The sequence below is a fragment of the Meriones unguiculatus genome, chromosome 11, assembly GCF_030254825.1.
Source record: "Meriones unguiculatus strain TT.TT164.6M chromosome 11, Bangor_MerUng_6.1, whole genome shotgun sequence".
Lineage (NCBI taxonomy): Eukaryota > Metazoa > Chordata > Mammalia > Rodentia > Muridae > Meriones > Meriones unguiculatus.
The window spans coordinates 81,152,753-81,166,420 of record NC_083359.1 but is presented as its reverse complement, the minus strand read 5'-3'; the positions used below and the strand labels follow the sequence as shown (position 1 = coordinate 81,166,420).

The 13,668-nt window shown below is 44.0% G+C and overlaps 1 protein-coding gene across 4 annotated transcripts in view; it reads right to left on the bottom strand.

Annotated features, from left to right (window-relative positions):
- Positions 1-4,675: 4,675 nt before the first annotated feature.
- The window catches only part of Tnr (tenascin R), a 400,956-nt gene continuing 391,963 nt past the window's right edge, over positions 4,676-13,668 (bottom strand). For all 4 annotated transcript variants that reach the window (XM_060364535.1, XM_060364537.1, XM_060364536.1 and 1 more), the window contains one exon: positions 4,676-13,480. In XM_060364535.1, the coding sequence (XP_060220518.1) occupies positions 13,361-13,480 (120 nt within the window). In that variant the 3' untranslated portion in view covers positions 4,676-13,360. The remainder of the gene's footprint in view (positions 13,481-13,668) is intronic.

The following is a 13,668-nucleotide window of genomic DNA, read 5'->3' as shown; positions in this document are numbered from 1 at the left end:
TTAACTTTTTCTGTCTTTCTTCTTTTTATCTTAACATTTCCTGTACAGCTAGCAAATTGAATTTTCAAAATTGCCACTATATTGCTGGTAATTTCCATTGTTTCCCAGAAGCCTCTACAGAGCTGATTGTCACCAAGAACAGACCCAAAGACTTTATGCAGCTAAGAAGGGACACTCAGCAGTAATCTCTGATGACAGCATTTTTTATTTAAAGCTTTAAAAGCCATCAACAATAACAAAGTGCCATCGCCTTTCAGGAAGCTTCCTCTTTCCCCTCAGGAGGATGTGGGAGTAATCATCCTTTGAGAAGGTTCTGTTGGCTCACAGAGACAAGGAGTCCCTTAATTGCCACTTTTCTTAGTGTTTGAAATGTTTGAAATGTGTCTGAGTTTTAAAAAGAAATTTCAATATTGAAATGACAACGCTTTTCCTAATTAGTTAAGTTCTTGTGCTTCGTCTCTCTTTCCAGTTCCTCATGAACACATAAACATACGTTTGGAAAATTTCCTCTATTTTATTTGACAAGCTTTGATCAAGAGGACTTACATATGTGTGTGGAATATCTCGATTGGAAAGAAGGGATTTCAGTAAAAATGAGCAGAAGAGGGAAGTGGCAAAAAGAATAAAAGTTCGACCTGCAAACCAGTCTGCTAAAACTTTAGTCTGTACTTTGACGTCCTCATCAGAGGGACATCTATGGGAAGGGAGCCATTCCTGTGTGTTTTACCCCCTGCCAGTAGTGTGATGTTTAATAGCTTGACCATACCAAGCAGGTTAAACCTTATTTCCACATGCGTGTCTGTGAGGGTGCTACTGCAGAACACAGACATGGATTGGCAGGTTGGGTAAGCTTGTTCCCAGGGTGGGAACCACCTCATCAGTTGAGGGTAGGAATGGGACAGAAAAGGTGCAGAAGGACTTTGCCTCCTTTTTCTCCCTGCTTGTCTTCTGAGTTGAGACCTTCCTGCCTTTATACTGGGATTGTCGTTGGCTTTCTTGGTTCTTTGGCCTTTAGGCTCGAACTAAATTACACCCCTGGATTTCCCGAGTTTCCAGCCTGTAGATGGCAGATCATGAGGCTTCTTAACGTCCATTGTCACACAGGCCAATTTTTGTCTGTTTGCCAGTCTGTCTGTCTGTTTTCTTTCATCATCACCAGAATCTATTTCTTGTTAGTTTTGTTTCTCAGGAGAACTCTAACTGGTACCGAAGTCGATACATTTAATATGGACTTGGTATATGGTGAGGGGATAAATAAAATACTACCTCTTCACTGGAAAAAGGAAAGAGAGTGTGAGACAGAGAGACACACAGAGAGAAAGATAGTGACATAGACACACACACACACACACACACACACACGGGGGGGGGGGAGAATCTCTTCAAGAAGGTAGGAATGGTAGGCCTCTTAAAGTCACCAGGAAGTTTCTATTGTTTAAAACATGGTTTATTTTTGATTTTGTGTGTGTGTGTGTGTGTGTGTGTGTGTGTATACATGTGTGCCTCTCTAGCCCATTATCTCCATCTGTTTAACTAAGTCAGCATCGGGTTTGCTGTGTAATAGGTATTCATTGAATGTGGATGGTAAGATGAGTGGAAAAGAACAAGAAACATGTTTATGTGTATGTTTAAGAGTGCAGTGCATATTCATTTTATAATTCCTCACAAACCTAGGCAATGGGGCACATCCTACATATTACAGGAAAAGAGAGATGCAGGCCTAGAGGCCTCTCATTTTGTGAAGATATCTTATTGCTGACTGGCAGAACGACCACTGCTGAAGCACAGGTCCCCAGGGCCACTCGGGGCATTATGGGAGAGAAGATGCTACAGGGTAATTGCACTGATTGCTAATGCTGTGAACATTTCTCTTGCTTAATAATCCACTTTTAATTTTACCCGTGGCACTTTGTAGTTCCCACAACACAGCAATAATTAAATCTGTGTTCAGATGGTTGTAAATGTACCCAGAGGTCTTAAGCAATGGGTGAATTATACCCATTTAAGTTAGAACATAATGCTAGCTTTCAGCCCTCTCAGAATAAATACTAATTACTGGCGTTCCTTTAAGTTCCACTAGATCCCTTTAGATTCTGTTTCCAGACAGCAAGAGAGATGAAATCCAGATGGCAGTCTTCCATCTCAGTGTTATAGCAATCATTCCTCCCGTACGCAATTCTGAGTCCTGAGGATCCAGTAGTTTATTCAAAACAGGGCCAGAAACTGTGACTGTTTTAAAAGGCCTTCTTTGAATGACATAACAGAATTTGAGTGGGGGGAGGGGGAGTGGTGGTGAGGAAATGAGGAAGTCAGACACAGAGAAAGGGCTAAGAAAGTGCTGCTACCTCAAATCTTCTGTTCACATGAGGCTCTTTCAGCAGGCTCAGAGGATGGCTCAGAGGTGTGAAGAAGCCTGTTGTCTCCAGGGGAAAAAAGTGGACACAGTAAATCCTTTTCATGGCTTATTTTCTGGAATGTAACTTAATCCCTTTTTTCAAGTACTCACTCTTTCTCCATTTTAACAAGGGACATGAAAGTTTGCTCTTCCTTGGTTTGGGGGTTTCACAATGCTTGGCCCATGCTGTGGCCTCCCGCTCTATCACATGGTTCCAGGGAGTCAGCAAACATTCACACTGAGCTTCTTCTGGCTTAGTATCTATACACTGCCTCATGCCTGCCCCTTGGTATTTTCCTCCTTTGATGAGTTGCATTATCATGGGAATCTGGCTGCTTTGCTCTCCCCTAGCCAGGCTTCTAAAAATCTCCTTCCCAAAGTTTGGCTATGCGTCTCAGCCTCTGCTTTGATACCTCCATCAGCAGAGTGTTTCAGAGGCCTTCTGTGGTAGGCTCCTGTCCTGTTCCCTGTCTTCTCCTATTTCTGATGTCTATCATGTTTGCCCTTCTGAATGAGGATGGAGCATCTTCCCTAGGGTTTTCCTTGTTGTTTAGATTCTTTAGGAGTATAGATTTTAGTGTGTTTATCCTATATTATATGGCTAATATCCACTTATGAGTGAGTTTATACCATGTGTGTCTCACTCAAGATGATCTTTTCTAGTTCCCACCATTTGGCTACAAAGTTCATGGTTTCCTTGTTTTTGATAGCTGAGTAGTGTTCCATTGTTTAAATGTACCACAACCTGTGTATCCATTCCTCAATTGAGGGACATCTAGGTTTTTTTCCAGCTTCTGGCTATTACAAATAGAGCTGTTATCAACATGGTTAAGCAAATGTCCTTGCTGTATAGTTGAGGATATAGCAGAGTGCAGGGAATCCTATGGAAGCAGGGGGAAATAGAAAAACCTGGAGGGGACAGGAGATCCAAAAGGAGTCTAACAGAGCCATAAAAACTGAGCCCTGAGGGCCCTGATGAAAATAATACCCCAACCAAGGACAATGTGTGGAGAGGACCTAAAACCCCAGCTCAGATGTAGCCCATAGACTCAGTCATCAAGTGGGGTCCCTAGTAAGGGGAGCAGGGGCTTTCTCTGGCATGAACTCAGTGGTAGGCTCTCTGATTACCTCCCCCTGGGGTGGGGGGAGTGCAGCCTTGACAGTCCACAGAGGAAGACAATGCAATCAGTCCAGATGAGACCTGATAGGCTAGGGTCAAAGGGGAGGAGGACCTCCCCTACCAGTGGAATCAGGGAGGAGCATAGGGGGAGAAGAGAAAGGAGGGTAGGATTGGGAGGAGATGAGGGAGGGGGGCACAGCCAGGATACAAATTGAATAAATTGTAATAATGTGTATTTTTAAAAAAATTCCTTCCCTCTTAGAGGGGGCAAGGCTCTTTTGATTTACTGCATTTAGTGCAATCCACTGGTCAATGACCTTGAGACTTGGTAACATTGTTGAACCAAACAGGATGAGCTTCTCTCTTGTCATCCTCTTCTTGGGGCTATTCTCTAAGCTGGGGTCCTGCCTAGCACCAAGAGGTTAGAGTTGATCTTATACTGTACATTGACAGAACAATAAGGGGAGAAGACTTTCATGGGAAATCAAATTGAGGCAGAGTCAGCCACCAGACCCACCTTTAGAATGGCTGGTGCTAAGTTGGCTGAACTAGTTCCAAGCTGGGGTGCTAAGGCCTGGCCAGGGCAAGGCTCTGACTACCAGAAGGCAGGCAGGCGGGGTTAGAAAGCTGGGTCTGTCAAATAGTCTCAGTCAGTACCCATAGGTGGTGCTAGAGATTTGTAGATGTGGTTGCCACTGGGCACATCCCTAGGTGGATGGAGCCAACTAAGAAGCAGGAGAGTGGCAGGAAGGCAGACTAAGCTACAGTATGGTGGCTGATCCTGGACACCAAACCACAAATAAGACCAGAGCCTGCCATTCAATAACAAAGAGTGAGATGAAGAATTCCGAGGAGGTGGAGAGAGCAGGTGAGAAAGGGAAAGGGATGCAAAGAAGGAAGGAAGGAGGTACAATAGAGTGGAAGGATGGGGGGATGGTGTGAGATGGCAAGGCTGTTGTGGCGGAATAGGAACAGAGTGGACCTGAGACACAGAAAAGGGAGCAGGGACAGCAGGAGCAAGGACAGCTCACTTGAAAGGGTGAGGCAGAGGAAACATGAGGGTGGATGTGAGCTGGTAACTGCTGAAGAGAGAGGACCCAGAGAAAGCACGACTAAAGAGGCACACCCCCATAATTCCCTCAAAGGATGGAGAAGACACATACCTTTCCTTCAGGATCTTTTATTAACGTATAGAAAATGTGTTTAAAAAAGGAACTATACAGAGGCTAAAAGCAACCGGGACTAAAAATACTAGTTAACAATGGTTAACAAGCAGATTCCAGTCTTTGAGCTACAGTGCCATGAAAGGATGGGGCAAGCTGGCTCTCCCTCTTCCTCCCTCTCCAGCTTTTTATCTTTGTTCATGAGTGTACATCACCTGACAAGCTTATACCATATGCACATTCTCTTTGCTTTCTTTCTTTTGGCCTTTCTTTTAAGCAAGAGCCTTTTCAAGAACAGTGTAGCTACAAAGTCAGTAAATTGGTCTTTGTTACTTTTACCTGAAAAGGCTATTAAAAGGTTAAAACCACAAATTCAAATTCGGAGGGATTGGAGGATTTGGTGCTTATGCTTTCTCAGGATGACAACTGAGAGATCGCCAGGATGAGTTTCATCTGCTTGGAGCCCCAGGTAGTAAAACCCCTCAGAGTCACAGTGACTTGTTTTGGGCACCTGGGAATTCCTATAGGGCTTGAGGGTACTTGGGGTTAGAATAAGTGTGTGTGTGTGTGTGTGTGTGTGTGTGTGTGTGTATAGATATAGGAGGGAAGAGCATGTATGTGTTAGGAGAGGCAGGAGGAAATTGACCCTTACATATTCTTACCCTTTTTGTGAGTCCCTGCAATGGCCCTAGGCCCTGGAGGGAAACAGTGTGTAAAGGAGCCAGAATAGGAATACTCTGCTGGAGGACATTTCTGCAGGCGCTGCACTGCTTGCTGTATTTAATGTATATTGGATGTGCTGCCCAGGAGCCCCCACTCTAAGGGGACCTGAATTTCCTCTTGAGGAGACCTAGTCCTTTTAACATAAACTTTCAAGGAGGCGAAAGTGATTCATTATTGGAGTTTTGCCTGATTTTTCTGATATCTTTCTAAATTTTCCAAAGTAGCAAAGTTAGTCAGGATTGTAGCAGGCTTCTGATTCACAGGAGTGAGAGACAGGTAAAGAGCTGGAGGAAGAAATGAGGGAACAAACACACAGAACTTCTCCCCTGTCTTACGTCCTCTGATGTGTTCTTTCAGGAAACTTGGTAAGTCTGGAAGGGGGTTGTGTGAAATTTCCCCCACACCCTGCTGATTTTAGCCCAGAAATTCATAGGATGTTTGCATTTGCTGCTGTTTCTAGTTATTTAAACACACTCATAACCCTCCCTTTGTGAATTCTTACCCTAGAATTTACACTGTATTTATCCTGTGGTTTCTCCTTCCTTGATCCTGGTTCTGTCTCTTGCTCTAGTTTGAGAAGGGGTCTAAGTTAGAAAAGACAGAGGCTGCTGTGTAGCTCTGGGACTGGGTGGGAAACTACATTTATGCTCTGGCTCTGTCTTCAAAACTCTAGACAGAAGAGAGAGAGAGTGAGAATTGCTTCTAGGCTTTCATTTCCAACAGTTGGGGTCTCCTGGAGTTTTGTAGCAGAAAAACAAACAAACACACAAACAAGAATTGCCATTTGTTAAAAGGAAAAGAAGAGAATGATGGAGTTTGAAATGCTGTCATGAGAATATTAGTGAGATTCAAGATGGTGGCTGCCTAGTCAATGTGACAGTGGCTTTGCAAACTGGAAAAACCAAGGACGCTTATATTAGATAGAGATGACGGTATTCCTCAGAAACTGTGATTTCAGACGGGCTACTAACATGCCCATGCGTCCATTTCCCTCTTCTGTAAAATGGTTAAAACTTACTCTGGATTGTGGTGAGGCTTCAATAAAGTAATTGATATGAAGTGCAAAGCCCTTTGCAGAATCTGATCAATAGGTGTACATTAAGTACTAATTCTTTTCAGTCTCTATGAAAAGAGAGACAAAATTAAAAAAAAAAATAAAGACACAAAAAGCAATTGTACCAGGCCTGCCCTCATTTCTATCTCTAATTGGCTAGGTGAACTAGGGCAAGCTGCCCGCCTATTTTGGCCTTGCTTTTCTTGAGTATGACATGAGAGAGTCATGTCAGATGATCTCCAGAATTTCCTTTGGCTCAGAAGGAGTACTTTTAAATATTTGCCTAGGAGACAGGTTTGAGCATAATAGTGTTTAACAACAAATTGTTTAAAGGCTACAGCTTTCTCTGCGGGTTGTAAAACCACTGACAAGAAGAAAAGAGTTCTTACCCATGTGTCTGTTTCCCCCTTCACCCCGCAACACTAACCCCGGGCCCTGGTGAGGCTCAGGCTTCCCGAGTATAGTGTAGAATACCAGAGATTCTTGTATTTTCTCTCCAGAGCCCATGGTAGCAACTAACCAATGACTGTACTCTGGAGAGTGTCCATTCGGGGGCTTTGTGAGGATTAAATATTCCTAAATTAGAAATTGAGCTTTAGCCCAGCATCACAGCTCAGATAGAAGATGTTCTATTAAGTCAATAGAGATCTTCCCAACCAGCGCCAGGGGTGTTAAACAGACACTCTGCAATAGGCTTCTTAAACTATGGGAGGAGGGAGGGTTTCTTATTTGGAAACAAAGTAACACTGTCCAAAGACTGCAAGGTTTGCCAAGGACATTTGGTCAACAAAGTGCAATGAAGTCATGTTTCAGGCAAGGAATGACCTTGGAAAAATAAATCAGAGATGCCTGAGATGAGCAATTAGGCTGTGCTAGCTGGGAAAAGAAAAGTGAGGTTGAGGCAAGACTGGTTGAGCAGCAAAAACAGCCCTTCTGCTTCTTGCTTCTTGCTTCTGTGCACTGAGGCTACCAATTTGAGAAGTCGATGGATGCTGGTGCCTTTACTGATGCTGGTGCTTTTACTGTGGGCCACTCACGCAGTTTCTGTTTCCACTGTGGGGCCATCTCTAAAGTTTGCTTTCATGTTATAAGACTACATCAGCTTCTTTTATTTAACTTGCATTTTTTTCTTCTTCCAAGCTATTTTCTCAGAGCCTGAAGAAGACATAAATGGCTTAACTAAATCCGGCGTGGATTTAGTTAGGATGAACCAAAGCCACTCTTTCAAAGGGACCCTAGTTTGCACCGAACACACACAGCCTCTGAAAACAGGAGCCTCCCCTGATCCTGGTGACATCTCTTCCTACCAGAGTTGGTTTCCTTATTTAATTTGAGTAGTTTTCATTTGTTCTGTGAGTTCTCGTTTTCCCTGGCAGTGCCAAAATGCTACAATATTATCAGGAGAAATACATATGGGAGAGCTGGGCTATGGAAGAAGCAAAGGCTTAGGGAAGTAGTTAGTCAAAGAACTTAAAAAAATTGTTCTGAGGACCCAGCAGTACAAGAAAGAGAAGCTACCAGCCACAGCCTAGAAGCCAGTTCTGTCCCCCCTTTTCCCAGAGGAGGGAACCTTTGCTGTTTTGTTATCTGAATGGAAGCAGACCACCCAGGGAGAATGGATGAGCAGCTGAACGCCAGACCTTAATGATCCACCTCAGTCTCTGGAAATTCCAAGCATCTTTGTGTAGCCTGGGCAAGTTTGAGGTGAGCAAAGCATTATCTCGCCTCCTTTAGGACTGAAATTGAATTATTTGAGTCTTTCAGAGTCTCCTTATGGATATTTCAGAGTAGTCAGTAGGATGTAAGTAGAGATGGAAAATGATCTCCCATCTCCCTCTTAAGAGAGAAAGAAAAGCAGCCAAGGGACTAGATTGAATAGGAGTTTGGTGATTAGAAAGCAAGGGTTAGTTAGAAAAGCATGTCTTTCCAGGAAGTGCCTCCATCCTTCTGGAGATCCTGGGTGAAGGCAAAAGAAAAGTCCATGCCTCAGGAGCATTTTCAAATGTGGTCACTGACTGCCCCTTTTCAACCCGTTGGCTTGGTGCATCCACTGTTCTCATAGGTCCCATTTTTTTTCTCTCTTTAGAAAAAAGGACAAAAGGAACTCATCAAACCTTTCTCAATGGATGCTTTGAAAAATCTCTTTGAAAAGATTCTGTAATGACCTCTTGTCTTGAAATCTGTAGCTCTGTCCTGATACTAGATTTTAGAGGTAAAAATGTGTTTAGGATAGTTTGTTTAGGCATTGAGCTCACTGGCAAGGCAGCCTTGACACTCTGAAATGAAAATTTGCCTAGTAGTTTTCTATCTACTAGGGGCTGCTTGGCTCCTCAGTGGAAGGCAGTGGAATATTAGGAGTGGAGTCTCACCTCTTTAGAGAGAGGGTATTGGTAGCTGGGAGAAGGGAACATTTAAATATCTATGGAAATTTGCTCCACATTTTTCTACTGCTGTGTTGCTGTCCTTTTACAAATCTGTTTCCTGTATAAATGGGTTCTGGGTCTTGGTTTGATTTGAGTTTTCTGGAACCAGAACTATGCTGCCTCCTGCTGCACTTCTCACACATAATTCAGTGTACATCTGGCAGCTGTGAGCTCTTACCTATAAGAGTCCCCCTTTACCCATAAGTCTAAAGGCCAATACTTTCTGCAACGTTGTCATCCCTAACAAACAGTCTTCACAACTGATCCCTTTCATCTTCCAGATGTAGTCCTGGGAAATGTTGAATTCAATATGGACACAATCTTTCTATGACAGGGTAGGCAAAGAGGAAGAGGGTCCTGGCTCTCCATTCTAGGCAGCGCATCTATGGCAGTCTCTAGTGAGTGGCGGTTGCTGTTCTGTGGTTATTGTCATTGTTGCTTGAGTTTTCTTGTAAGTGTACTTTCTGACGTGTCTTCAGGACAGGGCTCACTGCCAGTCTGAGTCTCTTATGGGAAACTTGGGGGATTCGGATGGGTGCTGAGTATTGCTGCTTGCCTCCTCGGGGAGGAGCAGAAAAGGAATCAGTTAAGAAGCCCAGAGAAGAAGTTGCATCAGTGACGTTGAGAAACTGAGCCGAGCTTGCCATGGATCTTGGGAAGAGAGTGGAATGCACAGTCTCTTCAAAACATAAGAGTTTGGGGAGATTCGCTCCACTTAACGAAAGGGATCTATAGACACTTTTACAGAAGGTTGGATAAGCTAATCTTTGAAGTTTCTTCCTTACTTTAAGATTTCTTTAAATGAAACTCCGTGATGCTGCTGATACTATTTATAAAAATGTTCCACAGGATAAAATAGTCCCATTGAAAGGCAGGTTTGGATCTCCATTGATGTTCCTTGATTTTTTTTTTCCTCGAACAGATGACATGCAATTTTGTTCCATTTCAGCTCCCTTGATGAGGTGGGCTGTCTAGGCACACCCACGTCTTTGGCTCTGCTTTCACGGACATAATGGCTTCAGCTTCTTTTGGCATTTTTTTTTCCCTGCAAGAGCATGTGTGTGTGCGTGTACGTGTAGGGGAAGAATTCTGAATTGGTCTCCTTCCTCCCCTCTTTCCCTCCTTCCCCCATCTCCTTCACAAGAATTCTGATTTTTCTTTAATTGCTATGGCTCTACAAAGCCAACTTTGATTCTGCTTTTCCTATCATAGACTCACATTATTGGCTGTTAAGACTGAAAGGCCATTAGAAATCCTTATGGTCTAAACTCCTCTTCAGTGGGTAAGGATCCGAAGTCAAGAGATGTTGACAAACCCATTAAGGGCTTGTAGCTGGCATGCTGGCAGAGGTGGTCCTATATCACAGCCTTCACATCACCCACTGAGCATGCTCACCTTCAATCCTGCATGATTGGCCTATGTATAGTTAAATCTCATTTAACGTATAGGCTTCTCTTTCTTCTTCCTTCTCTTAGATGTTTGAAGTCCATGTGGGATTAAGAAATGAAAACTCTCAGCATCTTCTCTTTTGATATCCTTCTGGGTAGAGTCTTTCAGAGGCCCTCTGTGATAGGCTCCTGTCCTGTTTCCTGTTTTCTCCCTCTTCCAATATCCATCCCACTTGCCTTTCTGAATGAGGATTGATCATCTTACCCAGGGTCCTCTTTCTTGTTTAGCTTCTTTAAGTATGCAGATTTTAGTATATTTATCATATATGTCTAATATCCACTTGTAAGTGAGTATATACTATGTGTGTCTTTCTGCTTCCGAGATACCTCACTCAGGATGATCTTTTCTAGTTCCTACCACTTGCCTGCAAATTTCACAATTTCCTTGTTTTTAATTGCTGAGTAGTATTTCATTGTGTAAATGTACCACAATTTCTGTATCCATTCCTCAGTTGAGGGAAATCTGGGTTGTTTCCAGGTTCTGGCTATTATGAATAAAGCTGCTAGGAACATGGTTGAGCAAATGTCCTTGTAGTATAGTTGAGCATCTTTTGGATATATGCCCAGGAGTGGTATATCTGGATCTTGAGGTAGCACTATTCCTAATTTTCTGAGGAAGTGCCAGATTGGTTTCCAAAGTGGTTGTACATGATGCTGAGACTCATAGCCAAACTTTGCGCAGAGTGCAGGGAATCTTATGAAAGAGGGAGGAGATAGAAAGACCTGGAGAGGACAGAAGCTCCAGAAGGAGAGCAACAGAACCAAAAATTCTGGGCCCAGGGATCTTTTTTGAGACTGATACTCCAACCAAGGACCATGCATGGAGATAACCTAGAACCCCTGCACAGATGTAGCCCATGGCATCTCAGTCTCCAAGTGTGTTCCTAGTAAGGGAAACAGGGGCTGTCTCTGACATGAACTCAGTGGCCTGCTCTTTGATCACCTCCCCCTGAGAGGGGGTGGGGTGGGCAGCCTTACCAGGCCACAAAGGAAGACAATGCAGCCAGTCCTGATGAGACCTGATAGGCTAGGGTCAGAGGGAAGGGGAAGAGAACCTCCCCTATCAGTGAACTGGGGGAGGGGCATGGAGGAGTGGAGGGAGGGAGGGCAGGATTGGGAGGGGCCGAAGGAGGGGGCTACAGGTGAGATACAAAGTGAATAAATTGTAATAAATTAAAAAAAGAAAAAATATTTTCCTATCATACAAAATATGTCACGAAAATGCCTATCAACCTTTTGAAAATATGTTTATTTTTTCCTTTGTAAGAGGGGAATGTTTGTTTTCACTTCATTTGTGTTAAGAATAAAATAAGCCCTAATTGAAAAATTAAAAAAAAAAAAAGAAATGAAAACTCCACCTGTACTTTTCAGCCTTGAGTGTGTCAATGAGTTTGAATCACAAAGATGGAGAAGGCTACAGAAAATAGCAAGCTAACTCCACTGTCAGTCACAGTGCTAGGCCTGTGGTCATCAGCCCAAGAGGATTGGTGCTTCTGGTTCAAAGTTTGGTTAGACAGTGGCTGTTTCTATTACAGGACACCAGCTCATCCAGTAACTAGTTGGCAAAGGTACAAGATGCCCCAGATGGTAGCCATGGGTCCTACAGCAGACACACTGGGGCCTCAGGGAAGAGTGAGGACAGGGAGAAAGTGGCTGAGAGACTTGGCACAACTTGGGCAGATGCTTCAGGGAAGATGGGCTGGTTTTTGATTTGAGGAGAGGCTAAAGGTCATGGCGTCTGCAGCCTCCAGCTCTCCAGGGCTTAAAAATCAAATCATGTAGGGGTGGAGAGTTTGCTCCTCTCACCTTTGGAGTTCTAAATGCAATTTCCTCTGGTACTTTCCATTTTTCTCCTCAAAGCCGAATAAAAAAGGGAGGTGGAAATTGTTTCTCATGATCTCACCTCATTGAGGGGGTCACTTCTGTTTACCACAGGATCAAAACAAGCAAACGAACAACCAGAGCAAACATTCTATCTCTCCCCAGGGTTATCAGTTGGAGTGGGGGTGGGGTTATCCAACTTATTCCCCTGATTCTTATTAAGCCACTTGCACTGAGTATAGCCTGGCCAGGGAAAGAACTAGAGACCTTCACCTATGACATTAGGAGAAGGAATCCACACTAAGTCAGATCATAAATGCAAAAGGCAGCACTAACCAAGGTCAGTTTCCAATGGGAACTACAGATATCCTGCTAGGTGCTCTGACTTCCGCTCCTATCCTTTCTCGATGCCTGATGCAAATATGCTAGAAACAAAACCCTTCTTCTAGTCTCACCACCAAAGAAAGTTATTCCCCCGACAGTGGCTTATGACACATGGGACAGGGTGGTAGTGGGGGTGGGGCAGGGGCTGGGCACATCTATTGTATGACCCAGGTCAGAAGCAGGCAGCTTTGGTCACCAGGTTGGTAGGTCTATATGATCTAGGGGATAGAACTAAGGATGGGTGTGGCTGGAAGGGAGGCCATGCCTCCTGAAAGTGTCAGAATGTGAGACTCATTTCAATTAACCCGGGCTGCTGCGTGAGGTTGTGGTGGGTGTCTTCCCTCGTAAGAGCTGATTGGCCAAGCTTTCTTGTTGAAGCTTCTCTGGGCTGGTGTGGTCACCTAACCATGGTCAGCTGTGACCAGTTCACTATTAGTTAGAAGTTGGAAGATTGTTTTTCAGAAGGAGGATAAAGATGCGTGTGTGCGTGTGTGTGTGTGTGTGTGTGTGTGTGTGTGTCCATCACCATAACAATCTGTACTTCGTGGCCCTGTTTCTGAATTGTACATTAAACTCCCCAGTTTTCCTCCTCTGTGAGAAAGGTGGGGGTGATAAAGGAGTGGTTAGCAGGGAGCATGTAGCCCGAGGGTCGGGCTCCAAGGCAGCAGAAACTATGAGCAGATGGTACCTAACTGATCCCTGCTTCCTTCAGATACTCTGAATATGCTGTGAAGCACATTATGGTTGCCCCTCCCCCCTTGTCTCATATTATAAAATACAAACAAATGACAGAAAAAGATCGTTTGGCTGGTGGCTGGCTGCCTAGTACTCAGAATTTCAAGGCTCGCCGTTTCCTCCCGGCTGTGAGACGGTGATTGTAGGGCCTCATCTTCATTTCTACAAAGGGGATGGAGAATTCATGGCCTTTCCAGTGGTACCAGTTGATCCCCTAAGTGTGAGAAAGAGGAACATGTCAGGTTGCCCTTCCCCCTCAGCAGAGCATCCTACTGGACTGAGAGATCCACTTATGAACTTAACTGTTCTCAGTTAACAAGCAGCTTATGACAGAGTTCCCAGTATGATGGAGTGAGCTGGGTCTCTTTCCAGCTTCCCCTTTACATAACGCCTCGGTCTTTA